This window comes from Hippocampus bargibanti, linkage group LG11, assembly GCF_051943395.1.
Source record: "Hippocampus bargibanti isolate YZ-2025 linkage group LG11, ASM5194339v1, whole genome shotgun sequence".
Lineage (NCBI taxonomy): Eukaryota > Metazoa > Chordata > Actinopteri > Syngnathiformes > Syngnathidae > Hippocampus > Hippocampus bargibanti.
In genome coordinates, this window is record NC_142744.1 from 12407137 (window position 1) to 12428401 (window position 21265).

A 21265-nucleotide genomic window follows, 5' to 3' on the forward strand; every position below is an offset into this window, starting at 1 on the left:
TGGCATTTGACTCAGCATGATTCAGAATTGATCTTAGTGTTACTCCCTGGTGCTTTCTACTATCTTTCGGGCTGTTTTTTTCCCCTGTATATGATAGTTGTTCGTGTTAAGCACTTTGTTCCAGCTTCAGCTGTTGTTAAAGTGGTATAAATCAATATGTATTTATTGTATTGTATTGTATTGTATTGTATTGTATAAAATGACTGTCTTTTTGTCTCTGAAAACATTTAGTCAGCAAATGTTAGCTTTACATTATTAGAAATTATAAAACAAAAAATACGGGGAAGAAGTATAAAGTGACATGTATGCTATGTGTGCCTTGTTAATGCTGGTAACAAAAATCCAGCATGGTGGACAAATTGTCATGATCTGATTGGCGACCAACGGGTGGCGCTGTCGGCCCCGCCTGCACCTGCACAGGTGCTGGTCGTCCCGATCCTTGGCGGACTCCCACGTTTGGATTGGCGACCAATGGGTAGCGCTGTCAGCCCTGCCTGCTACCTCGCAGCTGCTGGTCGTTACAATCAGTGACACTCAAAAGGACTCCCGGCACGACCATCCGGTGTCGGGTCATTGTTGTATGTTGAATGCATTGTATGCACATTGTATGCTGTGCATCTGTTTGTTTCATCTTGACAGACTTTTACTCTTGGTTTTTCTTTTGATACTTTGTTTTGATACTTTGTTTTGTTCTGTTGATGATTTTACCGTTTTAGATTTTGTTCCTGTTGAACTTATTTGAATACAACTTCTCAAATACAACCAGCTGCTCCATCCTGCTTGCTTTTTGGGATCCACAACTGCCATCACCACCTCGCAAAACGTGACACAAATGGATGGATGAATATAAAATAGAAAACGTAGTTGGAAAATCAATCTATTGGGCAAACAAAAAAAATATTGAATGATATCATGAGAAAAATTTGCCCAACTTCGGAATGTTTGATTCCATCTTGTATGGAGAAAAAAATTAAAACAAAATTGTGACTAACCAGTGAACCTCACTCACAATGTCATGAAAAAAAAATCTGGGTCAAAGCTAGGTGGCAACCCCTCTTCACAAAGTGGCACATTTGACTACCCGATTATTTTATGACTGGTTGGTGACATTTTAATTCTTATACAGTGCCCCTGAATTTTCAACACCAGCCAATTTGCAGTGCAGGATGCCAAGCAAAAAGACTAAAAGCAATTTGATTCTATTCTGTCAATTTTGCACTTGCAAGTCAGCTGAAAAATACACATGCTGTGTGGTTTTAACATATGAATAATTCAAATACTTTGTGTGTTGTACAGTACAGTACAATCATATAGAAAAAACACAGCACCTTAGATGATTTCCTATCATTTTTTTGAATGTATTTTTTATTCTTATCCTCTCCTCTATATTGTAGTTAAATTATGGTGGGGGGAAACCATGCTGAATGAATTCCACAGACATCAGCCTTTCATTTATGAGAGGTTGCTGGCTAGCTGCCGCCTGTAGATGTAAAAACTCCCCGCTTGACTGACTGGCCATTATGTTTCACGCACGCTCAAAATGATTGTGCAAAGCCGTAGAACGATTTATCTCAACCGGCGCAGCCTCAGACTCGTTCGCAACCATATTGCTCCATCATAAAGCTTCAAAGCGCTTGGCTGAATACGGGCACAAAATCATAAACTTATACAGCATATTCCAGCGCCTGTAGTACTGATTACCCAGGATATGCAAAATTTAACCGCCTCGCAGAATGGATGTGTCTGCGACCCTGGAACACTGTTCCTCACAGACACAACCTTTGATGATTTCAGCGAGATGCGCCTCAACCCTCTATGGGGTTCTAATGGAATCATTTAAATGGATTTTTCGGTCAATGTTGGGTTTCAAAGAAATATGTGTCTCATAGGCAAATACACCCTTCAATCATTTTTTTTCTCGGTCCTTCATCAGTTCACAGGGCCCATAAATTGCTTATGCGTATGTGGAACTGTTGCAGCTTGGAATTGAAGCGGATCTACGTGGGGCAGAAGATGTGAGACAATCCGTTCTCGTCAATGGATGCTAGAGCTTCATGTTTGCTTTCAACATTTAGCTTGTAGCAGACGTGCACATTCCACCATGACGTCTCTGATCCACTGGTGAAAAGGACGCTTTAATCCTATCCTCTTTCATCTGCTTCATACAACAAAGAGGGTGCAGAAAGAGAAAAAAGACTCTCTGTGTCTTTTGAGTTGTGTCACATTATTTGTTTTTTGTTTTTTTTTGTTTCTTTTTGACTTCAAGATGGCGCTGCAAGAGGGGCTGCCTTTACAGCAGCTCCTGTATTTATTTATTTATTTTGCTGCTGTGAAATGTAAATGTCTCCACTGTAAAACAAATAAAGGCTCGTCTAATCTAATCACTGCAGTTGCTACTTGTTCAAATGATTGTTGTGTTGCCCATTTTGTGGTGTACTTTACACAAACACATTCATCATTATATAAATCAATATGTATTGTATTGTATTCCACTTATCTTTGACAGCACCAAAGCTAATTGGCCACACAAGTAATGGTGAGGAGCGGTTTTGTCAAAATTGTTTCATTTTGTGGGAGCAATTAGAAGGAGGGAGAGCTCATGTCAAAATGTTCAAATATTAGCATAAAGTTAATATTTCTTCCCATGATAACTCGTGAATGCCAATGCAAACAAATCTTGCTGCTTGGAATTGAAGCGGATTTATGTGGGGCAGGAGATGTGAGACAATCTGTTTTCGTCAATGGATGCTACAGCTTCATGTTTGCTTTCAACATTTTAGCTTGTAGCAGATGTGCACATTTCACAATGATGTCCCTGATCCACTGTTGAAAAGGAGGCTTTCATCCTGTCTTATTTCATCTAGAACTGCTTCATGCAACAAAGAGGGTGCAGAAAGTGCTTAAAATTGAATGACTGTGTCTTTATGTTGTCATATTATTTGTTATTTAGTTTTTTTGTCCTTTTGACATAAAGATAGCACCACAGGAATGGCTGCCTTTACATGACCTCCTGTATTTGTTTTTCTACTTCTTCCATTCCTTTCCTCTTACTTTCATCACTTTGCTGTTGTGAAATGTAAATTTCTCCACTGCGAGACTAATAAAGTCTAATCCACTCCAACAGTCCATTGGTTGTGGTCGAGGAGCAATCAACCGCCGCTGTATGGATGGATGGATGCATTTGCCTTTATTAGTCTCTCAGTGGAGAAATTTACATTTGACAGCAGCAAAGTGATGAAAGGAATGAAAGTAGAAAAACAAAATACGTGAGCTGCTAGAAAGGCAGCCACTCGCGCTGCGCCGTCTTGAATTCAAAAGAACAATAAATAAATAAATAAATAAATAAATAACATGACAACACAAAGACACAGAGAATCATTCATTTTTAAAGGACAACCGACGTGACTTTTTTGTTTCTTAACTGACATCAGAAAAACGCTTTATAGCATCTAAAATACCCAAAACATGCAGTATGATATTTTTATTCAAATGCAAAACACCAATAAAAATGACTTAAAGTGTCCAAAATCTGCAAAAAATTGAGCTGCGAATTGGACATTTTCAGAAAGTCCCGCCCCCAGTTTGTGATGTCACGCCAAGACGTCTTGCATTGCTTGTGAATCAAAACAATGGCTTCAGATTTGGAGAATATGCTTTCTTGTTACACATTCAGCTTTGAATATGATTCAAATAGTTCTGAAGAAGAAAGCATACATGTTTGCAATCGATTAAAGAATTTATTCTGTGCCATTTTGAGACAACATTGAGGGTAAATGACTCACTGAAAAAAGAGGCACAAAATGGCGACCTACTGTGGCCACCTCCGTTTCCACAGGCTGACAAATTCCTTATATGGAGCTTGGATGCCCTCTTCTGGCAGTTTTTGGGTAAAACACGATGTCCCCAGACCAAACAAGTATACAGCAAAATACATTGGCGTGATGGAAGGACCGCTACAATGCGTCTTTTTTTTTCGGTCAGGGGCGTTCTTTTAGTGACGTCACGTATGGACTCATCAGCAACTCAAAAACAAGACTTCCTGAATATTCAGCGCCGGTCTTAAAACGTAAAATATAACTATATGCTGTGGAATCTTATTAAAATACGCTCAGTATAAGTCATGTGAAGCCATTTTACAAATTATGGACACAACTTGTCCGGAGACGTCGGTTGTCCTTTAAGCATCTGTCGCCTGGCAATACACGGACGCATCGTTAGCGGCCGGCGTGTCGCTTCCTGTGAAAAGGTTTCCTTGCCTGGGGAGTGACAGCTTGTTTATAATTATGTCTTGTGAAGTGAAGCACGACACAAGCCACAAGCACGGTGTGTTTAGTTGGAGCTTGATGTTAACGACCTCCTCCAACACCCCCCCCCCCCGGGAGTTTGTTTTGACCCACATCGGAATAATTAACGTCAAACTCAAATGTCTGTAAGACGGTCCTTTCTGTTCACTGTCTGATTCCAGTAAAAGCGGCATCCCCCGGTTCCTTTGTATGCGGGAGAAGTCCTTCCGTCATTTTATTGGCGCAAAAATTGGTAGCAAGTTGTGTTCTCCTAATTAAATTACTTTGCGGTTAGAAAGGAAGACTTTTTAACATGCGCAAAGCATAAATCATTTCCTGCCCTGGTTCATAATTGTCATAATTGTCTCAAGAGGTTACCCTGGTGTCCCAACAACTGATCTGAGATCGGTTAGCCTCGCAGACATTTAAAGAAATGATTCTGATTGAATCCCATGCACTGCTACCGCATAAATGTTGAAATAATTGACCAAACCACAGAGAAAACACACAACACAATTTGCTACAGTGAATTGCTTTGAGATTGAGATAAAGAGTGATCACCACAAAACCAAACTGCCAGCGAGGTGCTATGATTTATGTGTAAATTATCTGATAGATAGGAGAGCAATTTCCTTATAAGTGTGTATGTGTGTGTGTGTGGGGGGGGGGGGGGGGGGGGGGGGATCAATAGAGAGCAGGTAAGAAATTGCCATGAATGTTTGTGCTGTGATCTGCATGGATTTATATAACGAGAAGCAATCTGTTAATGTATACATGTCAACCGTATATGAAGATAAGATTGTTTACACACGCATGCACCCAATGCATAACAGGGTCATCGTTGAAAATTCAGGACAGGGAAGCTGTTGAAATGGACATCATCAGCTGTAGTACTCCATACAGATATTTGTTCCACTGATCATAAATGATCAGAAATTTGTCAAATACAGACACCTAAAACATTATTAGGCCATTCACCTGTGAGCAAACTACTGTACCTCAGAAACATTTACTCTATTTTTTGTAGTATTCACATTGAATTAATATGCTGTCCCATGCTGTTAATATATGGGCAACGAGAAAAAAAATTCGCAGCGATAGACATCGCGAAAGGATGATTAATGCAACAAAACCGATTAGCGTAACTTAACGCCTCAGGAAATAATGAGACAAATTGATATGAGATCTGCTAAATGTTTCAATCATGTGCTTGTGCTTTGGTGCTACCAAGGCACACACAGTGAGACACCAACACATAACGCGACGCAAACAAGCGAGACGGAGGTGTTTGTCTTCTCTTGGATGTCCCCTGATGGCTTTTCATTTGTGATTTCTCAGGAAGTCCATTACGATTGCAGACGGGCACCGTGCTCCCTCACCGCAATCAATATTCTCCCATTAAGGTGATGAATGGACCGTTTCCCCAACCTTCCAGAGTGTAGAAAAAGTCTCAGGACCGCTTGATCCAAATCCATCAATTCGGATATGACGGTATATTACGCCAAAAGGCTGCGTGAAATCTGAAGCGAGAGAGCCGTATGAAAGGAAATTTGAATCCCACTTTGTTGCAGCCACCTTCAGCGCTCGCTCCCATGACAATCTTATCTTGTTTCTGAATGCAAAAACGATTTGTTTTCTTCTTTGCCCGAGGAGAACATGCAATGAAAGAATACTCATTAAAGCCTGACTTTACTCAAGTCCATTTGTCTCTTTAAAGTGATTTGCTAGCACTTCTTTGTTACATCGAGGTAATGGAAAGTCAACCTTTGGAAAACAACAATTAACTTCACTTATGGTTATTGACGTTTAGGGAAAAGCTCGGGGAAACCAGTGTCGTGTAAAATCAGACAACGCCACCTGGTAACGTGAACTACTATTTCCTTTTAGTCTAAGGGTTGTCGTGATCCATTATCTCTTCACACATTGAGAAAATAATTGTGAGGAAACTGACAATTTGAGCGGATCAAGGGTGAACAACAGGGGATATACATGCAGGGTCCAGCAATGCGTTGGACCAAGCCTTTGCTTGAAAAATAACCATATAAACAAACAAACAAAGAAACAAACCAACAAACTAATAAACACATTAATAAACAACCAAACACCCAACCAACCAAACTAACAAACAAAAAGAATTAAAATAAATAAATAAACCAACAGTAAATCAAACAACAAATGAATAAACAAACAAAAATAAATAAATACAACAAAAGTAAATAAACATACAAATAAATAAATAATTAAATACATGAATAAATAAATACATAAATAAATAAATAAATAAATAAATAAATAAATAAATAAATAAATAAATAAATACATAAATAAATTACAAATAAATAGATAGATGAATAAATGAATACAATAGTAACTCAATTAACGAATAAATAAACATACTAACAATTAAATAGATAAATATATAAATAAATCAATGCAACACCAGTAAACCAAACAATACATATATAAATACAGTTTTTAGTAATGTAATTTTCTAGTATTTATAATAATACGTAATAATATTATTCTGATTATTCTTATTCTTATTCTTATGCTTATTCTTATTCTACATTTTGTTTCTAAGCGCCTTATGTACAAGTTTGTGACAAACTGTACTTTATAGTCAACTGTTTGATTGTAAAGTGTCCTTGGGTGCTTTGAAAGTCGCTTGTAAATTAAATACCTGCTATTATTATTATTATTATTATTATTATTATTATTATTATTATTATTATTATTATTATTATTATTATTATTATTGTTATTATTATTATTATTATTAGTAGTAGTAGTATTACCGTATTTTCACGACCATAAGGCGCATATAAACGTCTCAGATTTTTATCAAAATGTGCGGTGCGCCCTGTAGTGCGGACGTGTCAGAGACCACCATGAGGAGGACGAGTAGAGAAAACGAGGGGGGTGTGCGGGCGTGGTTTGTGTATAAACGAACAGGTATGTGCTTTATGTAGAACATTGCTATTTTAACAACCCTGAAAATGGCAAAGAGACATGGTTATGAAGCTCAGTTTATTTAAACTGAAGGCTATCAACTACGCCGAGGAACAGGGGAATGGAGCCGCCGTGACATAATACGCGGACATAACTCAAGGTGGCCGGAGTTGGAGGAAAGCTTCAAGCAATCGATCGGCGAGCGAAGAGCATTTCCAAGGAGGTCCGTCTTGGTGCTGGCGTTTTATGAAACTGCGATTTTTCCATGCGGACCGGGACTACTGTAGCGACGGCCGTCGAATTATTCTGAAAAGCTGGCGAAAAGACTGCCATGCTAACGGAGAGAATCTCCCGGCGATTCTGATTTTTTTAAAAGAAAGACTTTGCCCAAACAGACATTTCCAGCAGGCGTCATTCTTAAGGCAAACAAAAAGGGCTGGATGTTACGCCACAGTTTACCAATGGATTGTGGATGCTTGGGCTAACGTGTCTGCTAGCACGGTGGTTTGAACTTTCGGAAAAGTCGGTACCGGTAATGTGCTCCTTTTTACCATGCCGACGCATATTGAGTGATGTTGTTATTCCTTTGTAATTAATAAATAAAGCACTACCAAACTCAGTTTTGCTCCCGATCTGTTTTTTTTATATACGCATACTTGTATGCCTGTGTGTTGTTGTGAGGCGGACGTACGTATGGCAGTAGAGGATATGTACCGGTATATAAAACTTGCGTCCTTTCATCCGGTGCGCCCAATGTGTGTGTTAAATACAGAAATGGCACACATAAATGAGACTGCGCCTTTTCACACGGTGCGCCGTTTGGTCGTGAAAATACGGTAGTAGTAGTAGTAGTAGTAGTAGTAGTAGTAGTAGTAGTAGTAGTAGTAGTAGTAGTACTATAGTAATATTAAACATGAATGGCTACATGCCGAGTCACTTCAAGAGGCGCCACAATGTGGCGTGAAACAGACTACAACCACAGACTGTTAACACATTGAATATAAAAAAAATTGAAGGTCTATAATGGGAACAGCAACCTCCAGTGTTCAATAAGACATATGCCACTAGTTTCTTGTGCTAAAATAAGACGACGAAATATGGAGGGTGCAAGTGTCCTACAACAAAAAAGCTCTTGCTCCAATGACAGCAGCGGCGTTTTAATAGTTGTTTGATTTACGATCGCATTACATCAGGATAATAGCGTGACCCCAGACCGAAAGCTGCACATGTCCGTGTAAAATGGATTAAAAAAACAATAAAAAATAAAACGTCGTTGAAAAGTTCCTTTGAAAAGACCCAGCCAGGAGACAATAAAGGAGCCCACGACTTTCAAGAAAAATAAAGCTACATTTAATAAGACACTGTGAGGAGTCCAATTTAAGGGCCGGTTTTATCTCAACGCGAGCTTCCCTTGCACCAAGACGATAATAATATAATATGCGACGATAGTGAGTCCTATTTTCCATTCGTCTTTCATTTGCCATATATCGTCTCTTATTTTGAAGGCACGTTTAAGCGTTACTGTAGCGACCAGAGAGCGTTGCGGAATTGGTGGACACGTGGGAAGTTCCTCGTGACATGTTTCATGTTTATCATTATGTAAGGAAAATTCCGCCATTTTCATGCCGGTCATATACTATTTTCTTATACAATATTTATGTAATTGAAAATGCTGTGTGCCGTCATTGGTGTGGTGGGGCACGAGCACCCAGCATCTATCATAGTTAGCAGACGTCACAGCCTGCCTTGACGAAATCCCGAAAAATGTCTCACACTCACGTTTAATCTCGCCATGTTTTGACCAGTATTCCCTCCACAACCGGTGTGTGTGTGTTTGTGGTTGGGTCATTTTCCAACACAGTCTTGGTTTGGCTGTTCTTGTTTTTCAAAACAAGCGTTGTGCTTTTTGCACCACCAAGATTCGGCATTTGTGCTTTCAACATTTAGCTTGGGCGGCCCGGTAGGCGAGTGGTTAGCACACCGGCTTCACAGTGCAGAGGTCGTGAGTTTGAGACTGCCTCCCTGTGTGGAGTTTGCATGCTCATCCCGGACCCGCGTGGGTTTTCTCCGGGTCCCCCGGTTTCCTCCCACATCCCAAAAACATGCATGGCAGGCAGATTGAACACTCCAAATTGTCCCTAGGTTTGAGTGTGAGAGTGACTGTTGTACGTCTTTGTGTGCCCTGCGATTGGCTGGCAACCAATTCGGGGTGTCCCCCGCCTCGTGCCCGAAGACAGCTGAGATAGGCTCCAGCAACCCCCGCGACCCTAATGAGGAATAAGCGGTACGGAAAATGAGATGAGATGAGAGAACATTTAGCTTGTAGTCGACGTGCACATTCCACCATGATGTCCCTGATCCACTGGTGAAAAGATGTTTTGTCCTCTCCTCTTTCATCGAGAACTGCTTCATGTAACAGAGGGTACAGAAAGTGCTTAAGAAGGAATGCATCTATGTGTCTCTGTGTTGTCAGATTATTTGTTATTTAGTTTTTTTTAGTTATTTTGACTTCCAAGACGGCGTCGTGAGAGTGGCTGCCTTTCCAGCAGCTCGTGTATTTTGTTTTTCTACTTTCATTCCTTTCATCAATTTGCTGCTGTGAAATGTAAATTCCTCCACTGCGAGACTAATAAAGGCAAATCCATTTCAAATATGGAATGCGTGAATCAATATTATATACAGTAATCCCTCATTTTCCACGGTTAATGGGGACCAGGACCACCCTCGCTAGACGAAAATCCACGAAGTAGAGTTATATAATAACGTGATAAGACGGAGGGTGGGGGGGGGATTCTGGCTGGGGCTGAGAAGATGCACAGCCAATTCACATGGCTGTGAACCATGAGACATGGTGCTGTCATTGGCTGACGTCAGCTCTGGGAGCCAATCAAGGTACAGCCACCCACAAAAACCAGTCATTCGGCATTTTTTGTTATTCTGAACGTTTTTCCCCCCTTTTCCGATAAGTGAACCGCAAAGTAGCGAGGGATCACTGTATGGGTTGCGTTGTGGATTCGCTTACATCAGGCTATGCTCTTACCTGCCTTAAGTGGCCATGATTCTATGAATATCACGTATTGATCACACAAATACCTGATCTTTAAAATACATTTTATTTATCAATGTAATTGAACAGTTTAACAATATACAGTTCACAGCACTAAGACATATCAATGTATTTTGGCCCTAAAGGTTGAAGAAGAACAGACGGTTAGATAAGAGATATGACAGAAGATACCAGAAGAACTGTGCTTTTCATAAGCAAACTACACCATTTCTTTCAGGACCACTAGATTTTTTTGTCCCCACCAACCCCCACCCCTATAAGAAAATGTGCATTCATAATCAAACACGTCTTCTCCAATTACTTGTAAAAATATTTTTTTTTTACACGTCTTCTCCAATTACTTGTAAAAATATTTTTTTTTTAAACAGTACTACACGAGATAAATATGAATCAGTGGTAATCAAGAGGCAAATACTTTGTTCAATATTATCAACATTTTGCACCTCGGTGTGCTTTTTCTGTTTTCGCAAAAGCTAATATGAAGCGCAGAGCAGTATTTTATACCCCACACAGAATCGACCACAGACTGCAAAATGAAAAATGGGTCCTGAAATCTGTGGAATCGTTCTTCCTCAATAAATGCATCATTGTTATTACTTATAGCAACATCATTATTATTATTTGGTGTTTGTTCTGTTCAGGGTTTAAAACACAGGTGTCAAAGTCAAGGCCCGCGGGCCAAATCCGGCCCACCACATCATTTTTTTCGCCCCGCGAAAGCAAATCATACTTGTTAAATTCCATGATGATTGCTAAAATCTGAGCCAAAATTTCATATTTTTGGATGTCAACCACAATAAAAGTCATTATTCTTGACTTCAGATTTGAAAACGAGTTATTCATTAATTTGCTGTGTGCTCTATATGTAATATTTGAAGGGATTTAAACATTCTAATGGGTTCCCCAAATTTATAACGGCCCTCGAGAGGAAACCATAACTACAATGTGGCCCGCGGCAAAAAATGACTTTGACACCCCTGGTTTAAAATATCCAGGATTAGTCTGACAGTTAGAGGCCACCACTTTGTGCTATATTACCGCAACAAGAAGTTCGTTCTCAAGCACACTCACTGTAAAAATGTATTGTTTTTTTTCTGTAGTTCAAGTTTCGATCCATAGCTTTTTGTTTGGCAATACTCATATAATATCAGCTGACTTTGTCTTGCGATGTCTGCAAATCGGCTTTAAAAAGTCGTTACGAATCAACAATGACTAAAATCTTAAGACAAAAATAGGTCGCTTCTTTCTCTCATATCGGTACAAAATTGTATGATAAAATGGGCTCCATGTAATTAGCAGGTAAGACTCGAGATTAGAGGGACATTGACATTAACCACGTCTGCTCTACGCGCAGACTCAGCAGTAAAAACTAATCCACTACATGCAGCGTCCAACACACGGGACAGCGATATTAAACACCGAGAAATGACAAATCCGTATTCGCCTTTGCCCTCTCACACACGCGCAGTCATTTATATAATTTGTACATTTCTACACAAAGGTCAGAAAAGCGGTGGGCCAACGAAGATGCGGTTCATCAAGCTAAGATGACAACATGATGTTATAACTTCCATAAAGACAACATAATTTCAACTGTGACCGAAACACGCCGGAGGTGACGTTACACTTTGAGGAAGTATCGCATTTCCATTAAAAGATGTTCCACCGAGCACCTGTTTTAGCGAATGCTGCAAAAAAGAAGGAAATAACTGGGCCAATGGGTTCAATGCAATAAAATCGTTGCCGTTCTTAAGGGAATCGAAGTGATGTCATAAACAATTGAGATGGTTGCACTTGTGTATTCTGACTGCAGTATGTTTTTTACAATAGTGTCGATGGATGTCCTCTCGTTAGTGTTTTGGCTTGCCAAATTTGTTGGTGTGCGGCATACACTCGGAAAAGTAGTCTACTGAACCCGTGGATTTCCAGGTGTCAACAAAACAAAACAAAGAAATGATGAAAATACTCTCTTCTATTCTCTCTCACATGGTCCTAGAAGACATTTAAGTGAAAGGGTAAGCAATAATACATGATTCAAGTTTTCATTTTTGTCCAAAAGAAGGGAACGATTAACTCCACTAAGACAACAGCGAGATGATTAAATGATTACTCGTAGTACAAAACAATATGATTACATTTCACAGATATGATAAGGTCTGTGCTGTTCTGGAAACAAGCTGCCATTTTTTTTTTGCTTGAAAGATCACGTCACAACCTCACAACAGAATACATTTGTGCAGAACCGAAGGCAAAGCACACCGCATAGGGTGGACTGCTACAACCACACCAAATAAGACGAGCTATCAACCGGTGATGCCCTCGCTGGATACCGCCGCTTAAAGGACAACCGACGTCTCCGGACAAGTTGTGTCCAGAATTTGTAAAATGGCTTCAAATGACTTCTACTGAGCGTATTTTACAAAGATTCCACTGCATATAGCTATATTTTACGTTTTAAGACTCACGCTGAATATTCTGGAAGTCTTGTTTTTGAGTTGGTGACGAGTCCGTACATGACGTCACTGAAGGAACGCCCCTGACCGAAAAAAAGGACACATTGTAGCAGTCCTTCCATCACGTCATTGTTTTTTGCTGTGCTTGTTTGGTCTGAAAACGTCATGTTGCACCAAAAAGAGCCAGAAGAGGGCGACCAAGCTCCATGGAAGGAATTTATCAGCCTGTGGAAACGGGCTGATTAATTCCTCACAGGAGCTTGGTCGCCATTTTCTGCCTCTTTTTTGTGATCCACTTCCCCCAAATGTTGCCTCAAAATGGCACGGAATAAATTATTTAATCAATTGCAAACATGTATGCTTTCCTCTTCAGAACTATTTGAATCATATTCATAACTGGATATGTAACAAGAAAGCACATTCTCCGAATCTGAAGCCATTGTTTTGATTCTCCAGCAATGCAAGACGTCTTGGCGTGACATCACGAACTGAGGTCGGGACTTTCTGAACATGCCCAATTCGCAGCTCAATTTTTTTGCAGATTTTGGACACTTTAAGTCATTTTTATTGGTGTTTTGCATTTGAATAGAAATATCACACTGCGTGTTTTGGGTATTTTAGATGGTATAAAACGTTTTTCTGATATCAGTTAGGAAACAAAAAAGTGACGTCGGTTGTCCTTTAAGTTTCTCCCTCATGCACATCCAAAAATGGCATTTCACACAAAAAGGGTTGCTGGAAGATTAACAAACAGACAGCACTTTTTAAACTTCTAATACTGTTATGTGTTATGTGATATTCTAGCCAATCGCTTGTTGTCCAACAATTTCATTGATACAAGGTCTCACCAGGTAAAGCAAAATGTCTACTTGGAACCTGAGAATAGCTGTGGAATTTCTTTAAAAAAAAGTAAAATACTTGTGATTTGTAATCAGTATTTATGAGTATTTTACCCCAAAAGCTAGCAGCTTTTGGGGTCAAATACTCGTTCGATTTTGTTGGTTTGTACTGTTTTATCGTCGTGAAAAGAAGCATTGTAATGAGCAAAAACAGCAAGATCTTTCAAATCAACTTTGTGTGAGATCACTGCACGATAAAATGTATGTGGTTAATGCTCCAGTGTAAATTAGTGATAGCAAGTATTTTTTTTCTCTAGAAATTGGAATCAGCAGGTCCATAACAAGACGACAGGCATGTGTTTCCGTGCTGCTGCGAGCCCAACGCACCCAGTCTTACAATCTACTATCATGCCTTCAACTGCATGAATATGGCATATGCAGGAACATGTTTTTTTTTCTTTTTTTACAAATAAATGTAAGGAGAAAAAAAAAGTGTAACATTAAATTATGTGCAACACATTTACAATCCACCCACACACGCAAACACGCGAACTAACTCTTTTGGAGAGTGACCCAATTGTTTTCATTTGTCTTTTTCTTTTTTTTGTGCCTTGGTTTTCACTTAAAAGATAAAGCCCAGGTAGCGAGCAGAGGTTAGAATGGATATAATGCGCCTTTACAATATGTAAAGGTCTCCTGCAAAAAAAGGGATCTTCCCCACAGAGGACTGTGGGAAAGTGCGTTGCGGAAAGTGGAGACGGAAGGACGGAAGGGGAAGCAAATGAAGAAAGGATGTCGGCCGTGGGCGATGCCACCTATGCACTCGGGTTGGGCATGTTGTGCGTGTTGTGCGTGTTGGTGGAGCCGTTGCTTTCCTGGATGGTGAGGCCGATGTCATCCCTCCTCTCGTTGGGCTCCTCGCGCAGCTCTCCCGTTACTTCGTGCTCCCTTGAAGAACGCGATTCCGCAATGTCTTGGGAGGCATAGCGGCCTACGCGGTTCTCCCGCAGAGCTGGGCGCCACTTTGGATGTGCCTTGCACGCGTTCTTCAACCGCTGAGTGGCAAAGGGAAAGAGGACAGGTGACTGAGAGCAGGAATGAAATCGCTAAATGGAGCCCAAAGCCAAGTCCAAAATAAAATAAAACAAAATACAATAAAATACAGTAAAGTCTCGTATCGATATCGGAATTATCGATAGTCCCGGTTATATCGATACTATTTCTGTGCACGCACGGAGAAAATTACATGCAAACAGGGTCGGATATATCGATAGTCCCGGTTATATCGATATTTTTTCGGACTCCCTTGAATATCGATATAACGAGACTTTACTGTATACACACATAATTACATAGAGAACTTACAAAATAAACAAATACATAAAATCTAACAAAAACACACAAATACATAAATAAATAAATAAATAAATAAATAATGAAGAAATAAATACAATATACAATACACTACATATTGATTTATATAGAGACGCGCCCCAACTTACGAACGAGATACGTTCCGAATGGCCGTTCGTAAAGTGTATTTGTTCGTAAGTTGCTTCAGTGCTATATTTTGTATGGCATGTATGTTTAAAGGACAACCGACACCACTTTTTTGTTTCCTAACTGACATCAGAAAAACGTTTCATAGCATCTAAAATACCCAAAACACGGAGGATGATATTTTTAGTCAAATGCAAAATACCAATAGAAATGACTTAAAGTGTCTAACTTAAAGTTTCAGAAGGTCCCGCCCCCTTGTTCGTGGTGTCACGCCAAGACGTCTTGCCTTGCTCGAGAATCAAAACAATGGCTTCAGATTCGGAGAAGATGCTTTCTTACTCATCCAGTTATGAATATGATTCAAATAGTTCTGAAGAGGAAAGCATACATGTTTGCAATCGATTAAATAATTTATTCCGTGTTATTTTGAGGCATCTGGAGAGAAATGTAGCACCCAAAAGCAGAAGATGGCGACAAAACTCCGTCGAAATGGGCTGATTTGCCTCCTGGGAATTTTTGACAGCGAATATCAAATAGTTGTTCGGTGCAACACACAACGATTCACCATTGCGTAATTTATGTGTTTTCCTTCTAATTTCGCCATCCACACGGATCAACCCGAAGTTATCAGACCAAACAAAGTACCGCAAAATGCATTGACGTGATGAAAGGACTGCTACAATGTGTCCTTTCTCGGTCAGGGGCATTCCTTCCGTGACGTGACGTCAGGAATCGTCACCAACTCAAAAACAAGACTTCCTGAATATTCAGCGCAAGTCATAAAACATAAAATCTAGCTATATGCTGTGGAATCGTGTAAAATAGGCTCAGTAGAAGTCATTTGAAGCCATTTTACAAATTATGGACACAACTTGTCCGGGGCGTCGGTTGTCCTTTAAGGCTTATATAAGTATATTTAAGGTTTATACAAGTTCGCTTAAGGCCTGTATAAGTAATAAAAGATATGCTCTATAAAGATATGTACATGTACAACTGGAGTGAATACTACATATGTAAGTAAGAGAGAGAGAGAGAGAGAGAGAGAGAGAGAGAGAGAGAGAGAGAGAGAGAGAGAGAGAGAGAGAGAGAGAGAGAGAGAGAGAGAGAGAGAGAGAGAGACTCTATGTACATGTACGTATTAACATAAATAAAATCAAGTTTAACTTCACAATACAAAATCTAACTGACAGCATCTCTGTCCGTACATTTTTCGACATATCTGCAAAAATGTTCATCTGTATTGTTCGGAACTTGAATGTTTGTAAGTAGAGGAGTGTCTGTAGCGCTTTAACAACCACTGAAGCTGTAACAAAGCGCCTAACATGGACAGCTACCATGTACCGGAAGTAAAGCAGTCACAAAGATAGTAAAAAGCACCAGGGAGTAAAACCAAGATCAAGGTCGAATGCCAGAGTACAAGATAAATACAAACAAATTAGATAAATGTGTGGCTTTAGTGACATCTGGTGGCATATTGGTGCCAAGCAAACAAGGGGAAGCCTTTGTTCACCTTGGAAATATGGTCACAGATGCTCCCCTGACCTGTGACCGTCTGCAATAATGTCCCCCAAAAGAAAATTTCACCCATGTCATAGCGAACAACCTTTGCAAACTACATTCATATCCCAAATAGACTCTGAAGCGAGAAAACGCCAACCAAGTAGTTACTGTACTTATTCCTCACTCGAACCATTTAAACGTGCAAAGGTGGGTTCACAGCCATTGTACACAAACTTTGAGGGTTTTTTTTTACCTCTCTGAAAGTGGCCCCTGGGGACTTATAGATCTTGTAGAAGGCATAGATGGGTATGCAGATCACCGAGGACACCGCCATGAAGAAGCCGATGGCCAGAGACCAACCGGGATACACGTATTTGTTGTAGGTGAAGGGCTTGTACTGAATCACCGTGAAGATCAGGATGAACTGTGAGGAGAAAAGGGAAGCGAGTGGCGATTGATTTTAGCTTTGAGAGAGACATACCCACAAAATGCTAAACTGGAAGGAAGGCAAAGCTCACAGACAGCCCACACTTGCAAACTAAAGCTCAAAGTTAAGTTCGGTTGAAATTGCAGTGCTAAGCATGACTTCAACGCAGGCCTTGCGTTGCGCAGTCTTTCGTCTGGGATGGAGGGTGGAAAATGCCTCAAGTCTGACCGGTAATCCGTCCAGAAGCGTCGTGGGGCAAATACTGTAAGCGTGTTAGCCCAATTCGGCTGATAGCCGCTGCGCACAGCCGTTTCCCAGTCCGAAAGATTTGCGCTCAAAATTGAAATTGGAAACAAAGCCCGAAAGATTAGCTGGAAATGTAGGTCAGATTCCTAAAATGTGGTTGTGGTTTGCAGATGGTCGCTTGTTGTGAGGATAAACTTACAGAGATAATCAAAGGCGAGATGAACCTCCAGCAGATTTTGAAGAAAAGCGGGGGAGGGAAACCCAACATCATTTCAACATCTTTAAAGTAGTTCTGGTGACCTGAATTACAAAAAAAAGAGGTGACAAGCCATTTAACAAAAATCCATTCAAACAACATGCAAATAGCAAACTGAATGCAACCCAGTTTAAGAAGTCAACCATTGCTTATCGCACATGACCAAAGAAATATTTTTTTTAACATGGCTCCTTACCATAAACATACATGATGCAGACACACATGATGCAGGAAATGATGACCAGAGAGAAACTAGCAGCATAGTTATCCATCAGTAGCAACCAGTAGATTCCTGCCTGTAGACATAAACAACAACAAGAAAAAAGTTTCCAATCACTTCTCCATTACAGTATCAGAAATTCAAGGCTGGAGATTCTCAATATACTGTATCGTCAGAGCTCGTTTTTAGTCCATTATCCGTACCAGAAACCGCTTCGAAAATGGATTTGGTTGAAAACCGAAACATTTCCCATTATAATGATCATAATAAATGTCTGCTTTTTTAAAAATCATAATTGAACAATACAAACACGTCTGCTCACAATGCGACGCGGCACGAGGATAATACGTTGGTCACAATGAGACGTGACACAAGGAAGTGACGAGTGGCGCATTCAGATGCGCTCAGTTTGGTTGAGAACCGATTTTTGGTTGTAAACCAAGGCAAAAAAAAAAATTACATTTTTGGTCGAAAACAGAATTTGTCAAGAACCGAGACTTTCAAAAAACGAGGTTTGACTGTATATATATTCCAGGGTGTGGTTGCTATTGTAAACTCATTCACTGCCATTCAAGTGTGACGTGGAGCACCGTTCCTGAATTCGTTCTGGTTTTGTTGTTTCTTGCAGGGGTGCCGATAAAGCGCTGGTCAGACCTCTGACATTTTTTTTCCTTTCCACGAGGGGGCAGCATTAGCCTTTCGTCCATGTTAGTGCTTTGTTACAGCTTCAGCTGTTGTTAAAGCACTATATGAATCAATATGTATATATTGTATTTTGTACAGCCGCCCCCATTTAAAGCTCAGATAACTCCAGACCCATATCATTATTTAAGTCTTTTTTTCTGATGAAAGAAGAGAGTATAAGGTGTCTTACACTGCTGTGAATGTTTATGTAGTCCTAAAACTCAATAATCTGTGGGTCCTGCAATTTGAGTGAAAATGACAAAAACCCTGGCACTGGAGTGCACACATTTTTGCACATCGCCGCGCAGTGAATGAGTTAACCACTGACTAACCAGTAATGCCATGCATATTTAACGGTGTGTTAGATCCCTCGTAGTTAAAATAACTGAGAATGAACCGGTCATAGTTGTTAGTAATACATCACATGCTTAACAAATGCTGGTCGACAAAGTTCCAATGATAATGTTGGATGACATCTTTAAAATAAGTACGAAAAGATGTGTGAATAGTATAAAAAACAGGGAGAATGTGTTTTGCCTTGACCTGTGTTGTTAGCGGAATCCCCAGGAGGAATCCCACAACAGCCACACAAAATGTGATGATAGTCTTGTTCCTCATGATCCAGTCGGTGCCGATCTCATCAACAATGGCTGTCACCAGCGTCTCCAACAAACAGAACTATAGAAAAAAAAAGCAAACGTCCCCAAAAAAAAAAAAAGGTCTTTTCATTTCTTAAACAGATGACGAGGAAATTGAGATGCAGGGATGCATCTGGGAAATTAAAAAAGGGGGTAAGTTGGCCCCCTTATGTCTGAAAAGGGGGCATAAATTAAGCAAGGGAGCATTTGTGGTAGGTACTTCCTTAATTTGAAAAAAATCCTTTATACTTTGCAACAATGTCTTTTTTTGGGGAGGAGGGAATTAGTCGTTTTATTGTGTTTCAAGTTGTGAAAAATGGGACAGGCAAATTTATGGCCGGGCAGGCAACATTTCAGAGTTGTCTGCCCGGGTGTCCACTAACTTTTTGTCATCAGTTTCAGACACTGAATGCACCATGGGTAAATTAATATTTGATTTGGTCTTTCGGCGGTTTCCAGCAGATTACGAAAAAGCAAAATGCAAGATGACGAAAAATGCAAGATGATTATGGCTAGATATCGGTAAGGAAAGAAAGTTAAAACCTCTGAAGGAAAATAAACACATTTCAATTGCTGTTTAACTAAATGTGTTTCTTTAGCTATTTTAACAGAAGTATGTCATATGTGGCGCATATCATGTGCTAATCGTAATGGAGTTGTGCCGGTGCTGGCGCAGTGCAGTTACAAAGTTGTGCCAGTGGCTGTCAAAATGCGTATATGGCGCAAGGGTGCGGCCCAGATGCATCCCTGGGCATGGTTGTATGAGCCCAACCTGAGTTCCCAGTCCGAGAAGGATTAACATGAAGAAGAAGAGAATCGACCAGAGTGGAGAGATGGGCAGCAGGGTGAGGGCTTCTGGGTAAGCCACAAAGGCCAGCCCTGGGCCATGGTCGGCGACATCAGACACGGCCACGTTGAGGTGGTGAGCCATGAAGCCCAGGATGGAGAAAATGACAAAGCCAGCATAGACGCTGGTGGCGCAGTTGGTTATGCTGATGATGATGCTGTCTCTGTGGAAATATATATTTTTTTAACATTCGGGAGTGAACATGAAGCTTTTCCTTTTGATGATAAAGCACCTGAAACAATTGTTGTGGAACTTGTTGTACGAAGCCATGGTGATCAGACCACCCCACGCACAACCCAGGGAGTAGAAAATCTGTGACGCGGCATCTCCCCACACCTACCAGGACAATGATGATCACAGGAAATGAATGATGCAATCACACTTGATCATTTTGAAAACATTGACAAATCGATGGTTATTATGAATCTCCTGTTTTTCACCAAAAGACTGTATTGTTTTAAAGATACCTTTGCATCAAGGACCTTCTCCCAATCAGGAGTCAAGTAGAACATGATGCCGTTGAGGGCTCCATCCAGGGTGATCCCGCGGACGAACAGGATAGTCAAAACAACGTATGGGAACGTGGCTGTAAAGTAGACCACCTGCAAATGAACCAACACGCACCCTTGAACGACTTTGCAAACATGATGAGACATCTCTTGACTTGGGCCGTTTACATCAGGTTCCACTCACAACCCACGACATGTTATCCGTTTGACTGACCTTTCCGGACGATTTGACACCCCTGATCAGGCAAAGGAAGACAACAACCCATGACACAGCCAGGCAACCCAAGATGGGAAGGCGCACTTCTCCAAAGTTCCCAATGCCATCAGAGACGTCCAAGACGTAGTGTCTGAAATGAACCAGCAGGTGGGGCTTTTGACATGAATGTCCAAAATCGTTTAACTGTTCCGAACCGCTGTCTGAAATTAGATCCTCTTTGTCCATTTTTGCATCAATATTATCAGCAAAAGTTTTCATAACAATGGAACGTGGATTATATATTAACAGTACTAAGTCAAAGGGACAATTTTAGAACAGACACAAGTTGTTTACATGTTCATAACATCCTGAAGAGCTGTCATCTTTGCACGTACGTGCTTGGTTATGTTACAACAGGATTCATGTTTCGGTTTGGAAATCATTTGTTCAAGAGTATCATTCTGGTACCTCACATATCTGAGTCATTAATCAAAAACAGGATTTTGTTACACCCTGCTGCTTATAGTATAGCAACTTGGATATATTTGTCTTATGTGAATGGGCCCTCATGGTTTTATCTTTCTGTTCCTCTCGTCTAAAACGCTATACTGTATGTACGATTGATCACACATCTTCTGAAAAATATGTTGT

The 21265-nt window shown here is 40.3% G+C and overlaps 1 protein-coding gene across 1 annotated transcript in view; it reads right to left on the minus strand.

Moving 5' to 3' along the window:
• Positions 1 to 10326: 10326 nt before the first annotated feature.
• Positions 10327 to 21265, minus strand: part of slc6a9 (solute carrier family 6 member 9) — a 32938-nt gene continuing 21999 nt past the window's right edge. The window contains exons 7-15 of the mRNA XM_089007818.1: positions 20633 to 20765; positions 20377 to 20511; positions 20142 to 20245; positions 19835 to 20072; positions 18968 to 19102; positions 17717 to 17816; positions 17464 to 17564; positions 16845 to 17015; positions 10327 to 14646 (exon numbers count right to left, since the gene is read on the minus strand). Coding sequence (XP_088863944.1) covers positions 14407 to 14646; positions 16845 to 17015; positions 17464 to 17564; positions 17717 to 17816; positions 18968 to 19102; positions 19835 to 20072; positions 20142 to 20245; positions 20377 to 20511; positions 20633 to 20765 — 1357 coding nt within the window. The 3' untranslated portion in view covers positions 10327 to 14406. The remainder of the gene's footprint in view (positions 14647 to 16844; positions 17016 to 17463; positions 17565 to 17716; positions 17817 to 18967; positions 19103 to 19834; positions 20073 to 20141; positions 20246 to 20376; positions 20512 to 20632; positions 20766 to 21265) is intronic.